The 23,551-nt window shown below is 38.2% G+C and overlaps 1 protein-coding gene across 1 annotated transcript in view; it reads right to left on the reverse strand.

Annotated features, from left to right (window-relative positions):
- Positions 1-12,400, reverse strand: part of ERICH3 (glutamate rich 3) — a 62,375-nt gene extending 49,975 nt beyond the window's left edge. The window contains exons 1-2 of the mRNA XM_029283591.1: positions 12,201-12,400; positions 1,110-1,203 (exon numbers count right to left, since the gene is read on the reverse strand). Of these exons, the coding sequence (XP_029139424.1) occupies positions 1,110-1,203; positions 12,201-12,220 (114 nt within the window). The 5' untranslated portion in view covers positions 12,221-12,400. The remainder of the gene's footprint in view (positions 1-1,109; positions 1,204-12,200) is intronic.
- Positions 12,401-23,551: the final 11,151 nt, after the last annotated feature.

The following is a 23,551-nucleotide window of genomic DNA, read 5'->3' on the forward strand; positions in this document are numbered from 1 at the left end:
CTCCATTTTGGCACAAAAGACAGCACCTGCCAATGACAATATGTGGGTTTGGAAGATGGGCAGAGGCTGGTTAGATAACTGGTTTTGGTCAAATGAGATTTCTAGGTGAAATTGTGAAAGTGTCATCAATGGTACAATGACATGATGTACACATTGTCATTTGATGCCACTGTGGCTTATAACATCTACGGATACAAGCTATTGTGTGAGAAATAGACTGTATCCCAAAATGAAATGTGACATCAGAGCCCAATATGACATCAGACTGTTTTCTCAGAGGTGGGGACTGTTCTTAGGAACACTAAAATCAATATAGTTGTATTATTCCAATAGAAATAACAGGTAATAGCAAGACCAGTGATAGAATCTCTAGGTTTCTACTCTGCTTCCAAAGTTACTCATAATTTAATTCCTATTAAAATAACCTTGCAAATAACCAGTTAAAACCCATTTCTTCCTTAGGCTTTTTCAGGTTCCCACTATCTCAGATAACACTATGTGATGACTCACCTTATAGATCACATATATAGTATACATACATATATGCAAAGGTATATACTCTTACCTTTGTGAAAATATGTGAGAATTTCCATACAGCACGATCTTATGGAGGCTTACTCAGAAGTAAGTCCCACAAAATTTAGTTGGACACTCCTTAGAAAATGAACTTAGGGCTACAGCCTTAATGTATATTGGTTGCTATATTATGCTGTCACCTTAATTGGTAACTTTGGGTGCTGTCACAATGATTTATGATAACTGTAATAAAAGTGCATTGGCATGCATTTTCAATACAGGTAAGGCCTGAGGTTTTGGCTAGATTTGATTAAAATAACAAGTCTATTTTAATAAGTTTAAGAGAAGAGGCATGAAACAAGGAAACAGAAAAAATATTCAATCATTGCCTGATTATAGTTTTGGACAAAGGACTTTAGTTTAAATTATTATACAGCTAACCCTTTGGATAATGCAGACCCAGTCACTTTCTCTTAGTCTAACCAACTTCACAAGGTGTAAGAGTGGAGGAAATCATATCTGTCTTCTTAAACTCCTTAAGAGAAAGCTGGCGAGATAAATCTAGAGAAACTAAGAAATATTTGCACACCTACCAGTCCTGACCTCCGCAGATGACGTCTTATCCTGGTGTTGCTGAAATACCCTGTAAGATGCTTGTCTGTTAAGCTGTTGTAATTTGCAAGGTATCTGGAATGAACATATCAGCAGAGTATGAGAAAATAGTTTTTTTTTTAAAAAATAGAAAATTAAAGGGATCCACAATAGCATAGATGTCAAGATTTTTTTTCCTCAGAATTCTGAGTGGCTCTGCCCAAGCCTAGAATCCTGCTAAACTGAAGTATACTTTCAGTCATCTGCAACTTATTGATGTGCTGGATAGAAAATATGAGAGTCCAAATCTCTTCTGTCTAATAGGGGTCAGGCTAGTAAAGGTCCTCTATAATTTGATGAGGCTATTGTGTTTAATATAAATACTCCTCCATTGGCTATTAGCTATTCCCAGTTTAGCTTGTTAGCTGTAAATTGCAAAAAAATTACTAACAATAGTAGCAATAATTCATTGCTAACCTTTAAAACCACTAAAATGACTGGGCGTAAGCTTTCTGATGTCTCTCTATATATATATGGCATTTAAAACCATGTATCTATGTTGCTATTTTCTATGCTCCACAAAGACAAGACACACACACACACACACACACACACACACACAGATTAAAGCAGTACCTCTGTTAAATATCAAGCCAACCAAGGAGATACCAGCACATCATAATAATATGATAAGCATCTCTATGGGCTGAGTCATCATTTTTTTTCTGCTTTTTTATTCTGCATTAATCCTATGCCTTTGAAACCAGATTACATCCTATCAGGATATTTAGCTTTAATAAACAAAATCACTCTGATGGTGAAAGGCAAAAGAAAAAAAAAGACTAAACTATTCCCTTTATAAAATCATTGACAAAGGCAAAAGAATTACAGGAAGTTTATTTTTGGTTTCACAATAATCCCACAGGTAGCCTACACGAGATAAATTAAACTTTAAACACATAATTTAGTTTGCTGTGTTATGCCTGGTGATTAAACACGGGTGCTATAGCAACTGTTTTATGTTACTTTCTTTATCCTGTTGTTTGCATTTGCATCTGAAACTGCCAGATTACAGTAATTATACCAAATATTGATTTAGTGTTCTTTGCTGGCTCTGGTGTTCTGCATGAATTGGATGTGGGAGGGGTTGCTTTACCCAATATCCTTTTACTTACTTCCTTCTCAGTATTTCATGGCCTACCTCACAAGCTAAAATGCAGGAGATTTATCCACTGTGATTCAACATTAGCTACTCTAAATCAGGAAAGAATAAGTCAAACAAGCATTCAAGTCAGGTTTCGGTCTTTATATTGAAAAGGCTCATTACAAAAGACAAAAATTGCCTCTTCAGTGTATTAATGCCTGTAGTCTTAATCGTCCTAATTCAGAGTTAGAGAAAGAAGAAAATGGAGACATTAGTGTTTGTCAAAGAAAGACAGGAAGGAAGTGTTGCTGAAATAGAAAGCTTTTTTTTTTTTAAGAAGATACGTATCAGTTTAGGCACTGTGAAAATGGTTCTTATAATCCCCTCAATTTCTTGTTTGACTGTTGCCATTGAACTCAAAGTCAGCAATTCACATGGAGGGTGACAACCTGTATGGAGTTAAAAGTAGGAGAATCAGAGAACCAACAGATGCATTATGAATTTATGGAAACAGATTTTGATAAAGGCTGCTTTGCCAAACTAAACTTGGGAATTCTGGGAGTTTAAACTAGGCACTACAGCAGAACAGAAATACTGTTCTGAAAGCATAATGAGGAATAGTCTTGGAAACTAAGTGAAAGGCTGATCTGGTTGCTGTCTAACCACAACCTTGTTCATATTTGATTCTTGGAAAGAAGCAAGGTCAGGCACTGGGTATTTATATTGGAAAGTAATAATGCACTTCAGAAAAATGAAGGCATGGGAGTCAGTGGCCTTATGGTTGGGGTAAGACCATAAGTTATCTTTGAGCATGAAAGAAAACGAAAATAATCCTGGCTGTTGATATACCACAAGTACAAACTGAATGGACATATGGGGGGGGGGAAAGATTGTGAAGATGATACCCAGCTAATCTGAGGCTGCAGATTCTTCAGGATTATGAAAAACAAACTAGCCATTTACATTACTCCTGTCAGCCAGCTGGTCCACTTATTGTCACGTCTTCACCTCTCCACAGAAGCATTTCATTTTTAATTTACGGTAATCATGGGAAAGGGGGCACTGACAGTTTGGTTCTGGTTCTTTGAAGTCACCTGGAAGGTCCTTGGCTGTCTTTTCGAGAATAACAAAATGTCAATAAAATCCAAGAGAAAAACTGGACATGTACAAAGGTCTACAGACGTAACTCATCTACAACACAAGACTTCTAGCTTTGGTGGATAACTTCTAATCAGACCTGGCATTCAGCCCCTTTATTTGAAAAATGAAGTAGTAAGGGAGCACAGTTCATAGGAGAGCTTAACGCTTCAAACCAAATTAGCTTTTCTGCCGCTTAGAAACTCCAATACAATGGCAGATAATATGACATCATTTGCTGCCTGTCTAGATATAGTTTCCACTAACATAATGAATTGTGTACCATTCACTCAAACATGCACAAATTACTGAAAACCTAGGCTAGGCTTTCTTTTACAAGTGCTAATAGCAAACTATTGTACAGGTATAATGTTTATATTGCTGGAATGAACAGAAGGGAACAACCCTCTTCCTAGTTACCTGTTCCTGACCATTAATGGAACACTACTTGTTTACCACAACCTTATTGATCATACCTGAGGATAAAAGTCAATAAAAACATCTTTAGATGAGGTGAGGGAAAACATGAAGATATTCAGTAAGAAGGAACATGCTAGTCAAGATCAAAAGCCCATTTCAATTCAATCTGCCTACCAAAGACATCATATGGGAAATAGCTCTCTCCCAATGGTGTTCTTAATCATTAAGGTTCAAGGCCATGCTGTTTGATTCTTAAGGCAGTATAACATCATTAGGATTGCATCATTACCTTTATTCTTCAATCAATGTCTACACAATTAAAGCTGTCCGATTAAAGATGGCGATGCCCATCACCACATCATGTGGAAGTGAATTCCAGGGTTTATCTATGCTCTATGGGAAGAAATCCTGCCATTTTCCAGCTCTGAGCATTCTACCATTCAGCTTGGTTAGATGATTCAGGTACGTGTATTACGAACAAAGAGAAAATGTGGCTTTTTACTTTGGGGCAGCTAACAAAAGAAATATTTATTCTAAAAATATAAACTCACCTTAGCTACTTGACATTGTTTTGGTATAGCTAGAAGACACTCTCTTCTCTAGGATATGAACCAAGTGATTGTATGGACAACATGACTCAATGGAGGCAAGAAAAAAATTAATTAGTGATCTCTTGCATACGAGGGCAATTCGGAAATAAACCTCCGTTTGGTTATCAATAACAGACACTCGCAGATACAGAACTTTTATTATACACATTAGAAAACTACATTACTTTTCGACATAATCGCCATTCAAATTGAGGCACTTGTCATAACGTCTTACAAGGTTTGAAATTCTTTAGTAGTAATCACTCGGCGTCAAATCTCAGCTATGGAGTAGTAGTTGCTTGGCGCCAAATCTGGGCTATAGGTGGGGTGATCAAAAACATTCCAACGGAACTGCTTCAAAAGTTCTTGAGTGTGTCTAGTGGTGTGTGGGCAAGCATTATCATGAACCAACACCACACTGGAAGTCAGCATGCTCCGACACTTGTTATGGATGGTTCATCTGAGTTTTTGTAATGTTTCACAGTAGACTTCTGAACTGAGGGTCGAACCACGCTCCATGAACTTCAATAGCAGTACTCCTTTGGCATCTTCACATTTGGCGGAATTTTCTATGGCACCACTTCCGGTGTGGTGTTGGTTCACGATTATGCTCGCCCGCACACACCACTAGATGCACTCAAGAACTTTTGAAGCAGTTCCGTCGGGATGTTTTTGATCACCCCACCTATAGCCCAGATTTGGCGCCAAGTGTCTACTACTAAGGAATTTCAAACCTTGTAAGACATTATGACAAGTGCCTCAATTTGAATGGCGATTATGTCAAAAAGTAATGTAATGTTGTAGTTTTCTTTTTAAAAAAATATTTTATTGATTTTCTAATTTTACAATTAAACATTTAAAAAGCAATGTGGTGGCTGGGTAATCAATGATTCCATAACATACATAAATCTTTAGCAAAAATCTCAAATTACAACATCAGATATTTCCTCTCTTTATCCCTTAATATCTACTATCTCATATTGAATTAATATAATTCTTATTATTATCAACTAAGTAAAACCATTTTTGTTACATTTATCAGTAATTTTGAACTTATACATATCTTAATTGTGTTTACATTCAATCTTATATACATCACTGTCCTGTTGTAGCTTTTCCCCCAGGCTTTAATTTCCCCTCAATATTCAACTTAACATTTGGTATGTTATAGTTTCTAAGCTTGAGGTAACTAGAGTTTTCTTTATCTCAACTTCTACATTTCCCCCTTTTTATAACAAAATCTAATATTCTAAATATACATCTTATCTATTTGCATATAATCTTATTCTATTTTAAAAATTCTATTTTTTACACATATTAAACCAAAAATCTATTAATCTTATTAGACATCTTACCTATTCAGTTGTAATATTATTTTAATTTATAAAAAAAATATCTATATTCGACCATCTTCAACCTTCTAATCAATAGTATAAAATCCCCCCTAATAAATCAAAACCCTAGTTTCTTTCAGCCTTACTCTGGCTTTTTTCCTTTGCCAACTAACCATCCATGTCAGTATTTTTAATTCATCAAATAGTTCTCCCTCTATTATTGTGTGTATTATTTGAGTTAAGAAAAACCATTTAATTACAATTTTTTTGAAGAACTAGCCCCATTATATTTCTTTGATCACTTCCCCATTATTCCAGTTTCCCACAGTTTATCTTCCAGTTCCCATAGGTTTATCTTCCATTCAGTCTGTTCTTCTTCCCTTTTCTCAAGTTTCTTCTGATTTATGAAAAAAATCTTTTCCCATTTCAATGTTGACACTCTCTTTTCTAATTTCACCATTGGCTGGATCTGTTGGTCAGTTGGGTCCTTTGTCTTAATGTTTAGTTGTTCCATTTCTCCTGTTGCTTTCTGCATTGCTGGATCTTTGGTTGTAGTCAAAATCTGGATCTGTGTATTTAAGTTGGTATCTTGTTCCTTTATGTTGCCTCTCATTTTATTACAGGCTGAAAGAATGGTTTCATTACTGATTTCAACATAGAAAGGATTTTTTCCTGATCTTCATCCATATTCTCTTGATAATGTATTAAATTAAGGCTTTTAAAATCAAATGTTAAAAATACTTTTTGTAGCTAGATGTGTGACATCTATTTCACATGTTGCAAACAGTCTTATGGTGAAAATTATTTGGCAGATAAGAATTTATAGTCCAAAGTATTCCATCATCTCGTGTAGTAATAAAGACTTCTCATATAAAGAAATAGGAAAACAGTTTCCCACATATAATTCTGAAAGTCAATAAAGGTTTATCTTCATGGTTCAAACATGCCAGATAAACTGCCTTGCAGTTCTCTTTACAGCTGTGTTTCTCACAGGTGGTATGTCAAGGTCGAGAGGTTTTTTTTTTTCTAATTTCTGGGCTTCCAGCCAAGTCTCTTTTAGTTAATAACAAATTGTAATAACATATTTTGCCACAAGACGTCACCAATGTCGTTTAAATCTTTTTAAGTCCCGAGTTTTAATAATAGTTTTTCAAGATTTGTTTCTTTTCTTTTTAAATAAAAGCTAATATCTCCAGTAAGAATAGGAAAACTTTTAGTTTTCAAATTTCAAAGGTATATGCATCAAATTAAATTAAAATTGTTCTTATAATTGCTCTTTTCCCCTAGGTAGTCAATCGCTGCTGTTTTTAGAGGGTGGGGTAAGAATTCCTTTCCCTCTCTCCTCACATGGGGAGAAATACTTTGGGCAGCTTTTGCAGAAAAAAATATTTAAAGTCTTAAAGAGAAGATCAGATCTCACCCAGTTTCATCCGTGTTGCTTTAAAGGTGCTTGTTTGCAGTTTTGACTTTGGCTTAATGACGAGCCATATTGCTACGACTGGTCTTTTCTCTGCCAGTTTGAAGAGCTGCCCTTCTTCGATCAAGCGGGGGGCCTCTCCTTGCTCGTCGCCCCTACAGGGTGACTTTTGACCCTTTTCAGGGTCCCCCAGCAGGATAAAACCGGACGCTGAAGACAGAGCTCACCTCCATGCGTCCGTCAGTACCGTGATGACAAACCGGAAGTCTAATGTTGTAGTTTTCTAATGTATATAATAAAGGTTCTAAATCTGCAAGTCTCTGTCATTGATAACCAAACGGAGGTTTATTTCTGAATTGCCCTCGTATTTTTTCCCATTTGGAAAAAGGGTGGAGACTAAGACTAATTAATTTACACGGTCTTCAATTCTAAAAGTTTACATGAAGTGTTACCACCAGTGTTTGAAAAGGGTTTCAGAACTCTAGTCGTGACAGAGTTCACTTGACAAAACTAAACATCAAAAGTACATGACACCAAAATAGATGTACTGTATGTAGGTCTCTAAAATTGCTTAGTGCCCATCAGTATATCCATGTTCTTGAGCAGCATGCTGATTCAGCTGCACTCCCAAAAGCTAATTTCTCTCAAGGATGGTAACTGCATTGACTTATCTTCTGCTGCATGAGTTCCAACTCTCCCATATTTATTGCATCCATAGTCAATGATGGAGGAGTTCTTTATTAATTACAAGTGGTCCTTTTCTACTCAAATTTTCACTTACAAAATTAAACACCTAAACAAATCTTTCAAGGACGTTTATTAGGGACTCTTTCCCATTTTAAATAGCCAAATGTGCTTACATATATTAGGATTAAAAGGGAAAAATCAAAATCAAAAGTCACTATTGAAAGAGGCATTTTGAAATACCCCATGAGCTAGCAAATGGCTGATCTTGGATGATAATATATTTTTATCTATTGATTTATCTTTTTTATCAACAAATCGTTTTACCCCCAGTTGATTGTATTAAAAAAAAAGTCAAAGGCTTGCAAAACTATGTTATTACGTTAGGCCAGGGGGTCTTCAAACTTGGCCCTTTTATGGCTTGTGGACTTCAATGCTGGCTGAGGAATTCTGGGAGTTGAAGTCCACAAGCCATAAAAGGGCCAGGTTTGAAAACCCTTGGGTTAGGCTATTCTCAATTAATACCTCCTTTTTTCAGCCACTATGCCTCTTCTTTGGAATCTTTGGAATAGCATTCCCCAAAAGAAACACTTAGCATTGAAACAAGAATAACTTTTCCATCAGTTCTTGGAAAACACGGATCATGCATTATTTTAATGCTTTTTAAACTGTGTCTATTGTTCCTGGCCTGAAATTATGAGTAAGATACAACAGTACAGTTTTTAATCTTATTTTATGACATAAGCCAAGGAAGCTGCTCCGAATCATTGACAATTGAAATGGCATGTAAGGTCAGTAAATAAAATATTTCATGTAGGAGAAAAAACCCTGCCCAGAAATAGCAATGGGTCAAAAAGGAAGTGCAAGCCACAAAAATTACATGGTATCAATTGCTTATTGGATACAATGTAAAGTGTTGCTATTGCATTCATTTTAAAAGGTGTAAGGGCAGCCTCTCTCATTACAACCGTCTTAAGATCTACAGGACAAGTCAGAGATGCCTCTGTTAGCAAAAGGCTGGTCTTTGTGATATGAATAAAAATGTCCTCTCTTGTGTTGTTTCTGGGTAATGGAATGTACTCAACGCTGGGTGTGTTAGTTCTCACACAGTTAGTGAAAAACAAATATGACCACTGCAGAAATAAAGGACAGATGGAAACAGACCAACATATGCAAAATCAGAGGACAAGCTGTACCCACCATAGGGCATAAAGAAAAATGAAATGCAAAAGGCTTCAAGCTTTGTTTCTATAGGCTGGTTTTTGAATGACAGCTCAAAAGGTGCTGCCTTTTTTGTGGCGGGGGGGTTATGTTTTCTAACTTCCATTTATCATAAACTTTTGGAATTCTTATGATTTGGCTCGCATTGTTTCGGTGAAATCTGTTCGGCTCCCACGAAGTGATTAGAAAACCTGTAAAGGCACTTCCTTTTAAGGCAGGATTTTAATTATTAAAGACTTTTAGAATGATGGTTAATTTGAACTGTTTTTTTTTAATCTTCTATTTGTGTTTTCTAAATTTGGTCCGCTTCCATGAATATTTATCAGAATAAGAAGGTGGAGGAATCAATGGATACAACAGGTGATATAGAAGAAAAATATGCATTAGCAAATCATATGGTGATATTATGAGTAAGATACAATAGGACGATTTTTAATCTTATTTTATGACATAGAAGCTGCTCAGAATCGCTGACAATTGAAATGGCATGTAGACTGGTAAATAAAATATTTCATGTAGGGAAAAAAACCTGTTTTTTCCCCATAAACTGGAACTAAATGCCAGTTTCTGGGGGGAAAAAACATTATAAAATGCAGTACCGTGATCATGGGGTGCTGGAAACAGTCATAAATGCACACCAGAGCACTCAAAATGCAATCATGTAACTGCAGGGAAGGCCTGGCCTGTTGTAACTTCAGAACTGGGTCATAAGAAGCTTTTGAGGGTCTGTTCTAACTTTGCCTGGTCACTAAGCATAAATCAAGAGCTATCTGAATTCATAAGGCAGTTCACAAGTTTAGGCTCAGTTTTGTTTGCAGTCACTGTTGGTAAAAACATCAAAAATACCTTCATTCAACAACCTGAGGTCTTTATGTCCTATTAAAAAAAAAATGCTTTTGAAGGTTCTATGTTCCATTTGCAAATGAGTTTTTTTCTTATCATTCTTTCGGACATGAAGTTTCTAACCTGGAGAAAGGGCACCAGGAGGTTTATGAATATATTATCTTCCAGAGACAAAACTTGACAGGGTATTTGCAATGCAACCTCTGTGAAGCTATTACTCTGCCTAAAATAAAATAAAAAAGTCACTATGACAGAAGTGCTAATTAGTTAATCTGAACTAACTTTCAAGGCGGGCTGCAAAAGATCCTGGAAGATGGAGAAGTTTAAAGGGCAAGAAGAACATAGACATTTGGTGATTAAAGAAAGTTGCCAATTATAAATAGAAGGGTAAGGTCTGGTAGAAAAGTGGTTGGAAGACAGGTGTGAAGGAAGAAGGAAGAAGGAAAAGGAGGCATAGAGAAATTAATGAGAAGGTACTGAACAAATATCACTGTGGTTACAGTCAGGAGATCTTGCAGTGAGAAGGAAATTGAAATGCTAGAAGGATGACCTGAGAAGGGGAAAGGGCCAATAGGCGGAGAAAACATCGACTGGAGGCGATCATGATAATAAGAGGAAAAACAAAGATAGCCTACAGAAACTCTCTTATAAGGTCATAATGAGCAAAGTCAATAGCAAAGAAAGGTCTATCAGATGGGCATGAAAGCCACAGCAGCACTCCACTTCCCTTTCCCCGGCCTAGCGTATTGGGACTACAATTTCTATCATTCCCAGTCACTGTGGCTTATGGCTATACTGATCGAGAACTGTAATCCAGATTCATGGGGACATCCATCATATTAAGCAAGACTGATATATGCAACCTAAGGATTATTTACCTTTAATAATAATTACATAAAAGGGCAGTTTTGTCCTATTGTGATTATTGCTTCTTACTGCATCAGTATTGACAATTGTTTCTATGATGCATTATTTTTCTGCATGGATGGGCTTCTTATATGAGGAAGTATTTTAAGTAATAAAAAAAAATCAGTCCTCTGCTGCAGTCTGAAAGAGATAAGACTTGTACAGAAAAATGACAGATCCTATGCTAATTTTTTCAGCTCATGAAAACACAAATGTTTTACTCTCCCTCTGTATATTTGTGTATACATGCACTGATGCATTGCGTGAGAAATGATAGTTTATGACTGATCCATATCTAGTGTTACAATATAAATGGTTTGAAAACTAGGGATTAATAAATCTAAATAAATGTAATTTTGATTTAGTGCAAAATGTGGATCCTGCTATTATTTTTCAGTTGAATATTTGATTTAACTGCTAGGACACAGAGGTGTATACATATACACACATACACACACTTTCTTTTCCCATGATGAAATTCAGACTTTCTAGCCATCAGCATTTGGCCAGTTGCAAATTTACCGTATTAAAGTTGCTTCGTATTTCCTTAAAATTTGATTTCACAATCCCTCAAGAATTAATTAGAAAACTTTCAGTGTTACTATGAACATTCAACATCAAGGTTATTAACTTTCTAATGCATAAATCTTACAATGATTTAAGTTAGCTGCCTTTAGGTTTTGTATTAATTTAATTTTACTTGTTTTTCCCCTTCCAAAAGGTAATAAATAGAAGGGATTGTATTAAGTACAACAGGACAAGTTTTGCAATAGGACCAGCTCTTGAGCTGTTCACCTACTTTCTTAAAAAATGTATACTACGGTTCATTAAACAAACGAAAACTTCATCAGAGCAAGGGGATTTAGATTAGATTTTTTTTCTCCTTGCTTGAAAGACTTCATTGATGAACTAGCAGGAGCTGCCAAATCTATATTCCAACAGGTTGTCCAAAATAAAGAATGTAACCATTTCATTCTGAGATGCAATTTCTGCAGATTAAAATTATTTCTCCATGCTCCCTGCCACTCCATCATGCCTGAAGAAGATGGATGAGCTTCAGCCTAGTCAAAACCCTATGCTGTCCCAAACATCATATGCTAAACAGCATCTCCTTAACCTGGAATTTAGGGGAGGGCTGCCTACAAGTCAAGCTGCTGAAGTGACCTGTGTCGTCCACAGCCTGTTCACTTTGCAAAGAAATGGCATTTCAATAACCAGGGAGAAAAGGCTTCCTCTCTGAGGCACAGAGGGGAAAAAAAGGGTGGTTTTTTCCCCCCAGAAAATGAATTCATAACCCAGCCGCTTAAGGAGATAAGATAGGCTGACAGCAACCCAAGAGATGACTCTGATCTCATCCCATCCACCCTCCCCCAAGTATTTGGAAGCTTCTCACTTACCCAAAATGGGGATGATTCATGCTTACAGAATAGCTCTTTTTGGTGTGGGGAGGATGCACTGGATACCCAAAGGGCAGCTTTGGGGCGCTAACAAAAGCTGGATGCTTTTTTTTAAATGAGAACCTTCATTCTCAGCGCTTGGAGGCTGCGCTGGCTCGCTTCGCCTCGCCCCGCTCCAGAGCCCGGACCCAACTGATGCCCTGGAGGGGGGGGGGGGAACCCGCACCTCACCTCGTCCCCGCCCCCCCCCTCCAGCCTCCTGCATCAACGCAGGTCTTCGCGTTGCTAAGAGAGGACCACGTGGTGATGCTTTGAAGGAGGTGGGCGCAAAGGTCTCCCTTGACCCAATGAATTGGGAGGCTGCGCGGGCTCTCCGCGCTGATAGGGGAAGCCGAGCTGCCCGTTCCTGCTCGGTTGGCGAGCCAGTTCCCCGGGCTCCTGTAACCCGACGCGGAGAAGTAGATGGGAGAGAGAGAAGCGAGCTGCCCGTACTTGTGCAATGCCCCAACTTACTTGGCTTATATAAAGAGGTATTATTCTCAAACGCGAATGCTGATGGTTGTTAGGATTCTCCCTGGCGGGGTTTAAAGTAAAGGCCCGCCGGGCGGTCCCTGAATATGGAAATGATTGGGGTGGCCACGGAAGGATCAGGCCCGACGTGTCATCAAGGGCTTGACTCTTCTAAACTCAGAGCTCTGAAATCTGCGAGGAAGTGTCCACTCGCAGGGTGTAGCTTCCACAGTCACGGAGGAAGGCGCCTGCCTCTCGGGTATTTTGCATCTTACAAAGCTACAGAAGCGCAGTAAAGAGGCTGGAAAGGAAGGATAGAAACGGGAAAACGCTGCACGCCCTTAAAATTCGGTTACCCTCGGGAGTAAGCAGACCAGAGACGATCCCAAGCCCACCTTTATTCTGACTGCAGTGCAAAAGCTATTCTTTCCCCTGCTTTTAAAATGCAGCTTGAGCATCTCTCCTTCAAGATAAAGCTTCAGTGCTGAACCCTTTTAGCTTAGTTTAAAAAAAAAAAAAGCATTTGTAGAAAGGAGCATGGTTGCAATGGATAGAATCGCAGCCATGGTAGAGGTTTTCCTTTCTGCTCACGATGCTAGTGGTTGATGAATCAAGAGAGAATGAAGGAATTGTTTCTTGTCACCGAATATGCTGGCTGAAAAATTAAACAGAGTTGCATTCAATTAATACTGAGATGGGACACCACTAGGAAATCTTAGATTTATAGGCTGGACATAGAAGTTTTTTTAAAAATCCCATAAGTAGGAGAAAAACTTGTTCTATAGTGTTCTCAAGAAAACAACTGGGATTTCCATCTGGAGGGTATAGTTAATCCTCGATTTACAATAGTTCATTTAGTGACCATTCAAAGTTACAACAGCACTGGAAAATGAGACTTATGACCGTTTTTCATAGTTACAACCTTTGCAGCATCCCCATGATCATGTATTCAAAATTCAGATGCTTGGCAGCAACTGGTTCATATTTATGACCTTTGCTGTGTCCCAAGGTCACGTGATCCCCTTTGGCGACTTTCTGACAAGCAAAGCCAATGGGGAAGCCAGGTTCACTTAACAACCAGGTTACTAAATTATCAACTGTAGTGATTCACTTAACAGTGGTGGCAAAGGGCAAAACTCACTTAACAAATGTCTCACTTAACAACAGAAATTTTGGGCTCAATTGTGGTCATAAGTCGAGGACTATTTGTATCTTAAAAAGGGGCTACTATTTAACATACATGTAGCAATGGCTACTTTGATGATTTTCAAAGCACTGAAACATGTTCATGATGAGACCTCTCTACCTATTATTACTTCCGATAATTAAATGAAATGTACACAGACCGATTGCTATGAATGCCAGAGATTAAAGAGCGACTTTTTTAAATAGACTTTTTGAAGTGTCTCGTTAGCTCTAGTGTGATGTGGTAATTAATTGTTGGACTACGAGGATACAGATTCAAGTCCCAACCTCAGCCACTGAAATTCACTGAGTGATTTTGACTGGCCACCTCTTGACATAATTCAGCTGAGCAGATCCACATATACAGGGAGTCCTTGTTTACTGACTGCCTCATGAAGTGATTGTTCAAACTTACAGTGGTGGGGGAAAAAAAACCCACTACAAGTAGTCCTAGGCCAGGGGTAGGCAACTTTGGCTCTTTTATGACTCATGGACTTCAACTCCCAGAATTCCTGAGAATGGCTGGCTCAGGAATTCTGGGAGTTGAGGTCCTTGAGTCATAAAAGAGCCAAGGTTGCCTACCCCTGGCCTAGGCATACAGCCAAAATTGAGTTCCAAATTGCCCCATTTTGTGACCTTTCTTGTCACAATTGTTAAGTGAATCTCTGAAATTATTACGTTAGAAACCCAGTTGTGAAATGAATCTGGCTTCCCCATTGACTTTGCATGTCACAAACAGCGATCACGTGACTTGCAATCATCATAAATACCCACTAGTTACCAAGTGTCCGAATTTTGATTAAGTACAGTAACCATGGCGATGCTGCAACGGTTGTAAGTGTGAAAAATGGTCATAAGTCACTTTTTTTCTGTGCCATTGTAATTTCAGTCACTAAATGAACTGTTGTAAGTTGAGAACTACCTGCTACTTTATTTATTTGTTTGTTTGTTTGTTTAACTTTACTTTGTGACTAGTCTTCACATTTACAGCCACTGCACTGTCCCATGGTCACGATTGCCATTTGTGTGATTTTTCAACCAGCTTGTGTCAGCAGAGTTAATGGAGAAGGTGGAAGTAAAATTGTAAGTGTCAATCACAATTGCTACTTAATGACCCTGTCACTCCACTTAACGACTGAAGGGGAAATAAGGGCATAAGTCTATTGCAATCATGTGGTTTTCCCATTTAGCAACTGCAGTGCTTAGCAATTGAGTTGCCAATCACAATTGTGGTCATCAAGCAAGGACTACCTGTATAGACATTGATTCCTCTGCTTAGCAAAAAAGCAGATCTTTTCTATAGTTTCTTTCTTAACTAGAATAAAAAAGACCTCTAGCAAGAATTAAGTCTGACAATTCTAGTGGTTACTTAACATGGGATGTACAGTAGACGTTTCCTGTGGGTTAAGGCATAATACATGCCTACTTGGAAACCAAGATCAAAGGCGTATGTAATTAAGAATATAATTCATAAAGTGGAGAGGCTGCAATTTGTCACATTGGTGAGTTGTGCAGCTATATAAATTTGATAAACAGCTCCCCAAAGTGTCTGACACACTTGAAATGGAGCAAGATTTCAGCTCTGCTCCTAGTTCATCACATGCAGGCCCTTTATGTAACTCAGCAAGCTGCATTTCCAATCTGATCCACAAATGCTGGAATGCCTGCTTGTTAATATTGACAAAAACGTCCATAGAGACTTGGTTTCAATTGACAGAGAAGCCTATACACACTAAAATCCACCTTTGAAGGCTTCTCTAACTTAAATGTCTATATACAATTAGAATGGGGAGATGTGCAGGTAGTCTTCAATTTACAACAATTCATTTAGTGACCATTCAAAGTTACAATGGCACTGAAAAAAATGATTCATGACCATTTTTCACACTTACGACCATTGCATCCTTCCCATGATCACATGATCAAAACTCGGATAATTAGCAACTGGCATGTACTTATGACGGTTGCAGTGTCTTGGGGGTCATGTGATCACCTTTTGTGACTTTCTGACAAGCAAAGTCAATGGAGAAGCCAGATTCATTTAACAACCATGTTAATTTGACAGTTCCAGTGATTCACTTAACAAATGTAGAAAGAAAGGTCGTAAAATGGGGCAAAACTTACTTAACTGTCTCACTTAGCAACAGAAATGTTGGGCTCAATTATGGTCGTAAGTCAAGGACTACTTGTACAGCCTTAGAGGTGAAACTCACACAATAGCCTATTTTCCTTATTAAATATAAAAATAATATTTTAATATCTAGATAAGAGGCCAGGGATGCTGTCCCAAATGGCAAGAAAGAAGGAGAATATAAATGTATCAAATGCCACATCATAATGAAAGAGAATAACTGAGGCTGGAGTACAGATAGTCCTTGACATACAATCATAACAGAGACATTGTATGTAATAACAGTTGTAGTTCGAGTCACTCACACAACCCACCCAATTTTACAAGCTTTTTTGTGGCGGTTGTCAATGGTTCGCTATCTGAAAAGTAGAAGTGCTGGTTTTCAGCAAAACCACTGTAAAATGCAGTTGCGTGACTACGGGATGTTGCAAAGAGCTGTAAGTGTGACTATGTTGTGAAGTGTACAAAATTCAGTCTCATAATTGCAGCGGGAGCCCAACCATCAGCATATCCAGCTCATGAATCCCCCCCTTTTAGGTCGGTCATCATTTTGAATGGTTGCTAAGCGACCGGTCATAATTCAAGGGCTACTTGTAATATAGCTGGATCTTACCAGTTCTAGAAATGGCACTAAAAATCACATGTATTTATAAGGTCAAAGTGTCTATACAACAGGAATGGGAAACTGGTCTGGCAGCCACTGCTACAAGCATGTTGTTTCTCAACACGAGTATGCTTGTAGGAGTCTTATGAATGTTAGCTCAGCAATCACTGAATGATATTGGAGGACCAATAATAAAATAGGAGTTGTATTTTGTGTACTTGGCAATATGGTTGAAAACAAAGAAATGGTATCCCTAAGAATAATGTTCCCCAATATCTGGTCAAAACAAATTATTTTTTTATAAAATACTTTTTTTCAAGTTCTGTAAATTTTGCTCATGTGATGAAGAAAAGAATTAGCTGGAGAAAACACAGATTGTCGAACAAAACATGATATTTATCTTTATGGAAAAGTATGAAGCTGCCTTTTTTTTATGTCAGCATAAATTGGTCCTCCAGACCTTGACACTTTTACTAAACTATATTAATCAAATAGCTTGTATGTCCTCCAAATACCTTTAGAGTATTGGCTTTAGTTTATTGCCTTCATAAAGTTCGTATCAGCTCACTGAATTTCAGACTGGTTTGCTCATTCTTTGTGAAGAAAGTTTGTCATAGATCTTGCAAACAAAACATAACCTATTAAAAAGGAAGGTCTCCCATAATTTCCATCTTCCGTGTGAATCCCACATGCATCTCAAGTAGAGGGTGTAAAGTTATATTCTGGCAAATGATGTTACAATTATTTTCCCCCTTCAGAGTCAAAAGTGATAGAAATGAAATGTGTTTAAAATAATACTCGTATGACACCTTCTGGTGGGAAGTCAATAAACTCTCATAATTACTTCAAAACCAGTGAGAGGCCTCACCAACAGAAAATAGTCAGAACATCTCCACAGTGGTTTAAAAAATTATACGCATTTAAAATTATCTTTTCAGATGCTTTGGATTAGAATTCCAGTAATCCAAGGAGTGGAATTTATAGAAACTTTAGTCCAGAATACTGTAAATTTCCTATCCCTGCCTTATATCATGCTTGCTTTCAATTGAAGTCCCATATAAACAAATTATATGCATATTTACATCCAAATTATAATAAAGGGCCAATCTTGACCTCTCCTTCAATCTTTTCCAACAAGAAATTGTTGGAAACTCTGTAATTTTTATTATCCCAGCCTAAATCTGAAGCTGAAATACTTTAGCCATCTAATGAGAGGACAAGACTCTGATGTTGGGAAAGATTGAAGGCAAAAGGACAAGAGTATGGCAGAGGATGAGATGGCTGGATAGTGTCATCAACACAATGAACATGAATTTGGGCAAACTCTAGGAGACAGTGGAGGACAGGGGACCTGACGTGCTATGGTCCATGGGACTGCAAAGAGAAGGACACAGCGACTGAACAACAACAAATCTGCCCCAAGGTTAAGCATCTGCTCTGGAACTGCCAGACTATGGAGAATTTTGGATCTTCACACACAATGGAGGAATGTATGGTGAAGATAATGGAACTTGCTGGGATGGCCAAATTGACTGATTTAATCAGGGTTAAGACATTGTTTATGTTTAACGATTAGAAATTCCTTATTAATGTTTTCAGGGAACTGAACAAAATGAAGTTATAATAGTTTTGATTTTTAGAATAAAAATAATAGATTATAGAAAAATGTAAACTGTGCTGTAATCATAAAGTAAGAGGTTGATTTATATTTATACTTATAACTGCTGTAAAAAAAAATCAGGTCACTTTTTGATTTTTTCTTCTTCTTTTGATTTTTCACTTTTTTCCTTTTGCTCTTTTCTTCTTTCTTCTTTTTTCACTTTAAATACTACTCTTGTTAATTTTTATTCTGTTTTCAAAATTCTTATAAATAAAAAAAAAGAAAGACAGCTTTGGATCATCAAAATTCTCTACCCCAGCACTTGTGAAGGGCTTTGAAGGGTTTTTCAATATTGGAATGATTTTTGTATGTATAGGATCAGCAAATATGTATGCCTTTTTTTTGTTAGAATATAGTCAATTTCACTTGGAATGCCAGTATTTACTATAGAGAGCCACAGGCTCTTTATAAAAAGAAGAAAAAATGGGAACAGGAATTTCATTCCTAGTCTCCACCCAAGTTGATTACAATGTTTTCAGTGGCTTTTTTAAAATTGCCTCCTTGCTTTTCATTTCTACTATCCATTTATTGAGAAACTGGAACACCAATTTTCTTCTCTTTATTGTTTACAGTTACTGAGTTACTTATTGTACTTGTAGGTTGCTCATTCCTGGAGTCTCTGGATGGCTAATAACATCAGGATAAAATAAAATACCCCAAGTACATATTAAAAAATGACAAGCTGAGAAACATAGAAATGCCACACATTTGCCACACTCTATCTTCAGTTATATCACATCCTCCTCCTCCTCCTCCTCCTCCTCCTCCTCCTCCTCCTCCTCCTCCTCCTGTGCAAGATGGAACAGGTAGGTCTTCCAAATTTTTGGGAGTCCAATAGGAACAAAACTGGCTACCTGTCAGGAGGGAGTTTCAAAGAATGAGATCAGCTAGTCAAAGTGTATGGATTTGAGACCCCATCAGGGATGGGATTTGGAGAGAATTGACTTTACCTGATCTTGTTACACAAACAGATGAATATAGGAGAAGAAAGGTCCTCACATTACTAGGTCCAGAGCTACTTAGGGCTTTAAAGGGAGAGCCGGTTCCTTGAAACATAACCCAGAAATTAATTGGAGATCAATGTAGTTCCCAATGCAATGGGGTCACCCAAGTACATAGGGATGTATTTCTTATTGCTCAGGCTACTACAGTACATTGGGTAACTGCAATAGCTTCTGAATGCACTTCAAGGGTAGCTCTATGGAGAATGTTGCAGCTATTCAAACAGGAGGTGGCTATATAGCATGAGTGATGTGTGCAGGGTCTCTCAGTCCAGAATAGTCACAATTGGCACACAAGATGTAGCTGTGCAAAGGCCTCTTAGCCACAGCTGTCACTATGTCATCAAGTAGCAATTGTGACTTTATAACCCCCCCCCCCAATTGTGACCCTACACCCCATTCAGAGTCAAAGATGGAATTTCCCAGGAATCATTGAATCCACAAACGTACGGGTCTGGATGGGGAGAAACAGACTCAGACTCAACCCTTCCAAGACTGAGTGGCTGTGGTTGCCGGCTCCCAGGCATAGTCAGCTGACTCCGTCGCTGACTATAGGGGGCGAAACTCTGGCTCCCTCAGAGAGGGTACGCAATCTGGGTGTCCTCCTGGATTCACGGCTGACACTAGAAGATCAGTTGACGGCCGTGGCCAGGGGGGCGTTTTACCGGGTACGCCTGGTTCGCCAGTTGCGACCTTTTCTGGACCGGGATGCCTTGCGCACAGTTACCCACGCTCTTGTCACCTCCCGTCTGGACTACTGCAATGCTCTCTACATGGGGCTCCCCTTGAGGAGCACTCGGAGGCTCCAGTTAGTCCAGAATGCAGCCGCGCGAGCGGTGATGGGAGTGACTCGTCGCTCCCATGTAACGCCGCTGCTGCGCGAACTGCACTGGCTACCGGTGGCTTTTCGGGTGCGCTTCAAGGTGTTGATTATCATCTTTAAAGCGCNCATCTCCACAGTGGTTTAAAAAATTATACGCATTTAAAATTATCTTTTCAGATGCTTTGGATTAGAATTCCAGTAATCCAAGGAGTGGAATTTATAGAAACTTTAGTCCAGAATACTGTAAATTTCCTATCCCTGCCTTATATCATGCTTGCTTTCAATTGAAGTCCCATATAAACAAATTATATGCATATTTACATCCGAATTATAATAAAGGGCCAATCTTGACCTCTCCAATCTTTTCCAACAAGAAATTGTTGGAAACTCTGTAATTTTTATTATCCCAGCCTAAATCTGAAGCTGAAATACTTTAGCCATCTAATGAGAGGACAAGACTCTGATGTTGGGAAAGATTGAAGGCAAAAGGACAAGAGTATGGCAGAGGATGAGATGGCTGGATAGTGTCATCAACACAATGAACATGAATTTGGGCAAACTCTAGGAGACAGTGGAGGACAGGGGACCTGACGTGCTATGGTCCATGGGACTGCGAAGAGAAGGACACAGCGACTGAACAACAACAAATCTGCCCCAAGGTTAAGCATCTGCTCTGGAACTGCCAGACTATGGAGAATTTTGGATCTTCACACACAATGGAGGAATGGATGGTGAAGATAATGGAACTTGCTGGGATGGCCAAATTGACTGATTTAATCAGGGTTAAGACATTGTTTATGTTTAATGATTAGAAATTCCTTATTAATGTTTTCAGGGAACTGAACAAAATGAAGTTATAATAGTTTTGATTTTTAGAATAAAAATAATAGATTATAGAAAAATGTAAACTGTGCTGTAATCATAAAGTAAGAGGTTGATTTATATTTATACTTATAACTGCTGTAAAAAAATCAGGTCACTTTTTGATTTTTTCTTCTTCTTTTGATTTTTCACTTTTTTCCTTTTGCTCTTTTCTTCTTTCTTCTTTTTTCACTTTAAATACTAGTCTTGTTAATTTTTATTCTGTTTTCAAAATTCTTATAAATAAAAAAAAAGAAAGACAGCTTTGGATCATCAAAATTCTCTACCCCAGCACTTGTGAAGGGCTTTGAAGGGTTTTTCAATATTGGAATGATTTTTGTATGTATAGGATCAGCAAATATGTATGCCTTTTTTTTGTTAGAATACAGTCAATTTCACTTGGAATGCCAGTATTTACTATAGAGAGCCACAGGCTCTTTATAAAAAGAAGAAAAAATGGGAACAGGAATTTCATTCCTAGTCTCCACCCAAGTTGATTACAATGTTTTCAGTGGCTTTTTTTAAATTGCCTCCTTGCTTTTCATTTCTACTATCCATTTATTGAGAAACTGGAACACCAATTTTCTTCTCTTTATTGTTTACAGTTACTGAGTTACTTATTGTACTTGTAGGTTGCTCATTCCTGGAGTCTCTGGATGGCTAATAACATCAGGATAAAATAAAATACCCCAAGTACATATTAAAAAATGACAAGCTCAGAAACATAGAAATGCCACACATTTGCCACACTCTATCTTCAGTTATATCACATCCTCCTCCTCTTCCTCCTGTGCAAGATGGAACAGGTAGGTCTTCCAATTTTTTGGGAGTCCAATAGGAACAAAACTGGCTACCTGTCAGGAGGGAGTTTCAAAGAATGAGATCAGCTAGTCAAAGTGTATGGATTTGAGACCCCATCAGGGATGGGATTTGGAGAGAATTGACTTTACCTGATCTTGTTACACAAACAGATGAATATAGGAGAAGAAAGGTCCTCACATTACTAGGTCCAGAGCTACTTAGGGCTTTAAAGGGAGGAAACATAACCCAGAAATTAATTGGAGATCAATGTAGTTCCCAATGCAATGGGGTCACCCAAGTACATAGGGATGTATTTCTTATTGCTCAGGCTACTGCAGTACATTGGGTAACTGCAATAGCTTCTGAATGCACTTCAAGGGTAGCTCTATGGAGAATGTTGCAGCTATTCAAACAGGAGGTGGCTATATAGCATGAGTGATGTGTGCAGGGCCTCTCAGTCCAGAATAGTCACAATTGGCACACAAGATGTAGCTGTGCAAAGGCCTCCTAGCCACAGCTGTCACTATGTCATCAAGTAGCAATTGTGACTTTATAACCCCCCCCAATTGTGACCCTACACCCCATTCAGAGTCAAAGATGGAATTTCCCAGGAATCATTGGATCCACAAACTCAACATTTACAGAAATTAGGTTCTATCCAGCCACTGCTAGAGGCTTCCATCAATGTCAAATAGTTACTACCTGGTCTTCACACCTAACTGCTCTCCTTCAGTTATGCTTTGAACTGAGAACATCGTAGATCATATCAATAGCCTGCAAGTTATAAATCTGTAAGTTTTCACCAGTCCGAGAAAAATTATCCTTCAGCACTAATACATGATACCATATCTGTAATGCATTCAGGCGAAGCCAGCAATCCAGAGGTATATGTCAGATAGCATTTGGTAGGAATCAGATCAGTGATCATAGAGTTAAAATGTATTTCTAAGCCAAATTTAAGAAAGTATGAATTATACACTCAAAGCATTACTTGGGTCGATACGCTTTTTACTAATTTTCAGTGCACCGGAATGGCATACAATAAATTATGTCTTGAAGTTGACTTATTTGAGCTATGTAACTATGAGGATTAAGCAAAATTCAGATAATATACCAAGTAGCATAATTCTGAGCTCTATATAGTTGTAAAAAAATACATACAACGCACAAGCCTAAGACTAGCTGTGACTCATAGTGTCAAACTACTACTTTTGTATTATATCTGTGGGGGTTCAGTGGTTACAACGTAGTATTGCAAGCTGCCTACTGCCAGGAATTCGATCCTGACAAGCTCCAGGTTGTTGACTCAGCCCTCCATCCTTCTAAGATTGGTAAAATGAGGACCCAGATTATTGGGGGCAATATGCTGACTCTGTAAATGACTTAGAGAGTGCTGTAAAGCACTATAAAGCGGTATATACGTCTTAAGTGCTAGTGCTATGTCCACATAATGTTACTATGTGCAGGAGGTTCACAAAAGATGACTGACTGCATGTTTGTGTCAGAATAGAAGAGCCCTGGAGGATTAGGCTAATGATACATCAGTTACTGCATTCTGGGTCCCAGAGTGGCTAGTAAGATACAGCCAGGAAACTCATCATCTTTGGCATGCCAATTGAAAGAAGGCCAATACAACCCTCAGCCTCTGGTTCAAGTCATTCTGCCTGTGGTATTTATCAAGAGCCCAATTCTTGAACCCCACCAAGCTCATTTGAAAACCATCTCAATTAGTATCCATCACAACTGATGGAAACAAGTCATGCACCTCAGTTTGC

Source organism: Protobothrops mucrosquamatus, unplaced genomic scaffold, assembly GCF_001527695.2.
Source record: "Protobothrops mucrosquamatus isolate PMUCROS unplaced genomic scaffold, P.Mucros_1.0 scaffold142, whole genome shotgun sequence".
NCBI lineage: Eukaryota > Metazoa > Chordata > Lepidosauria > Squamata > Viperidae > Protobothrops > Protobothrops mucrosquamatus.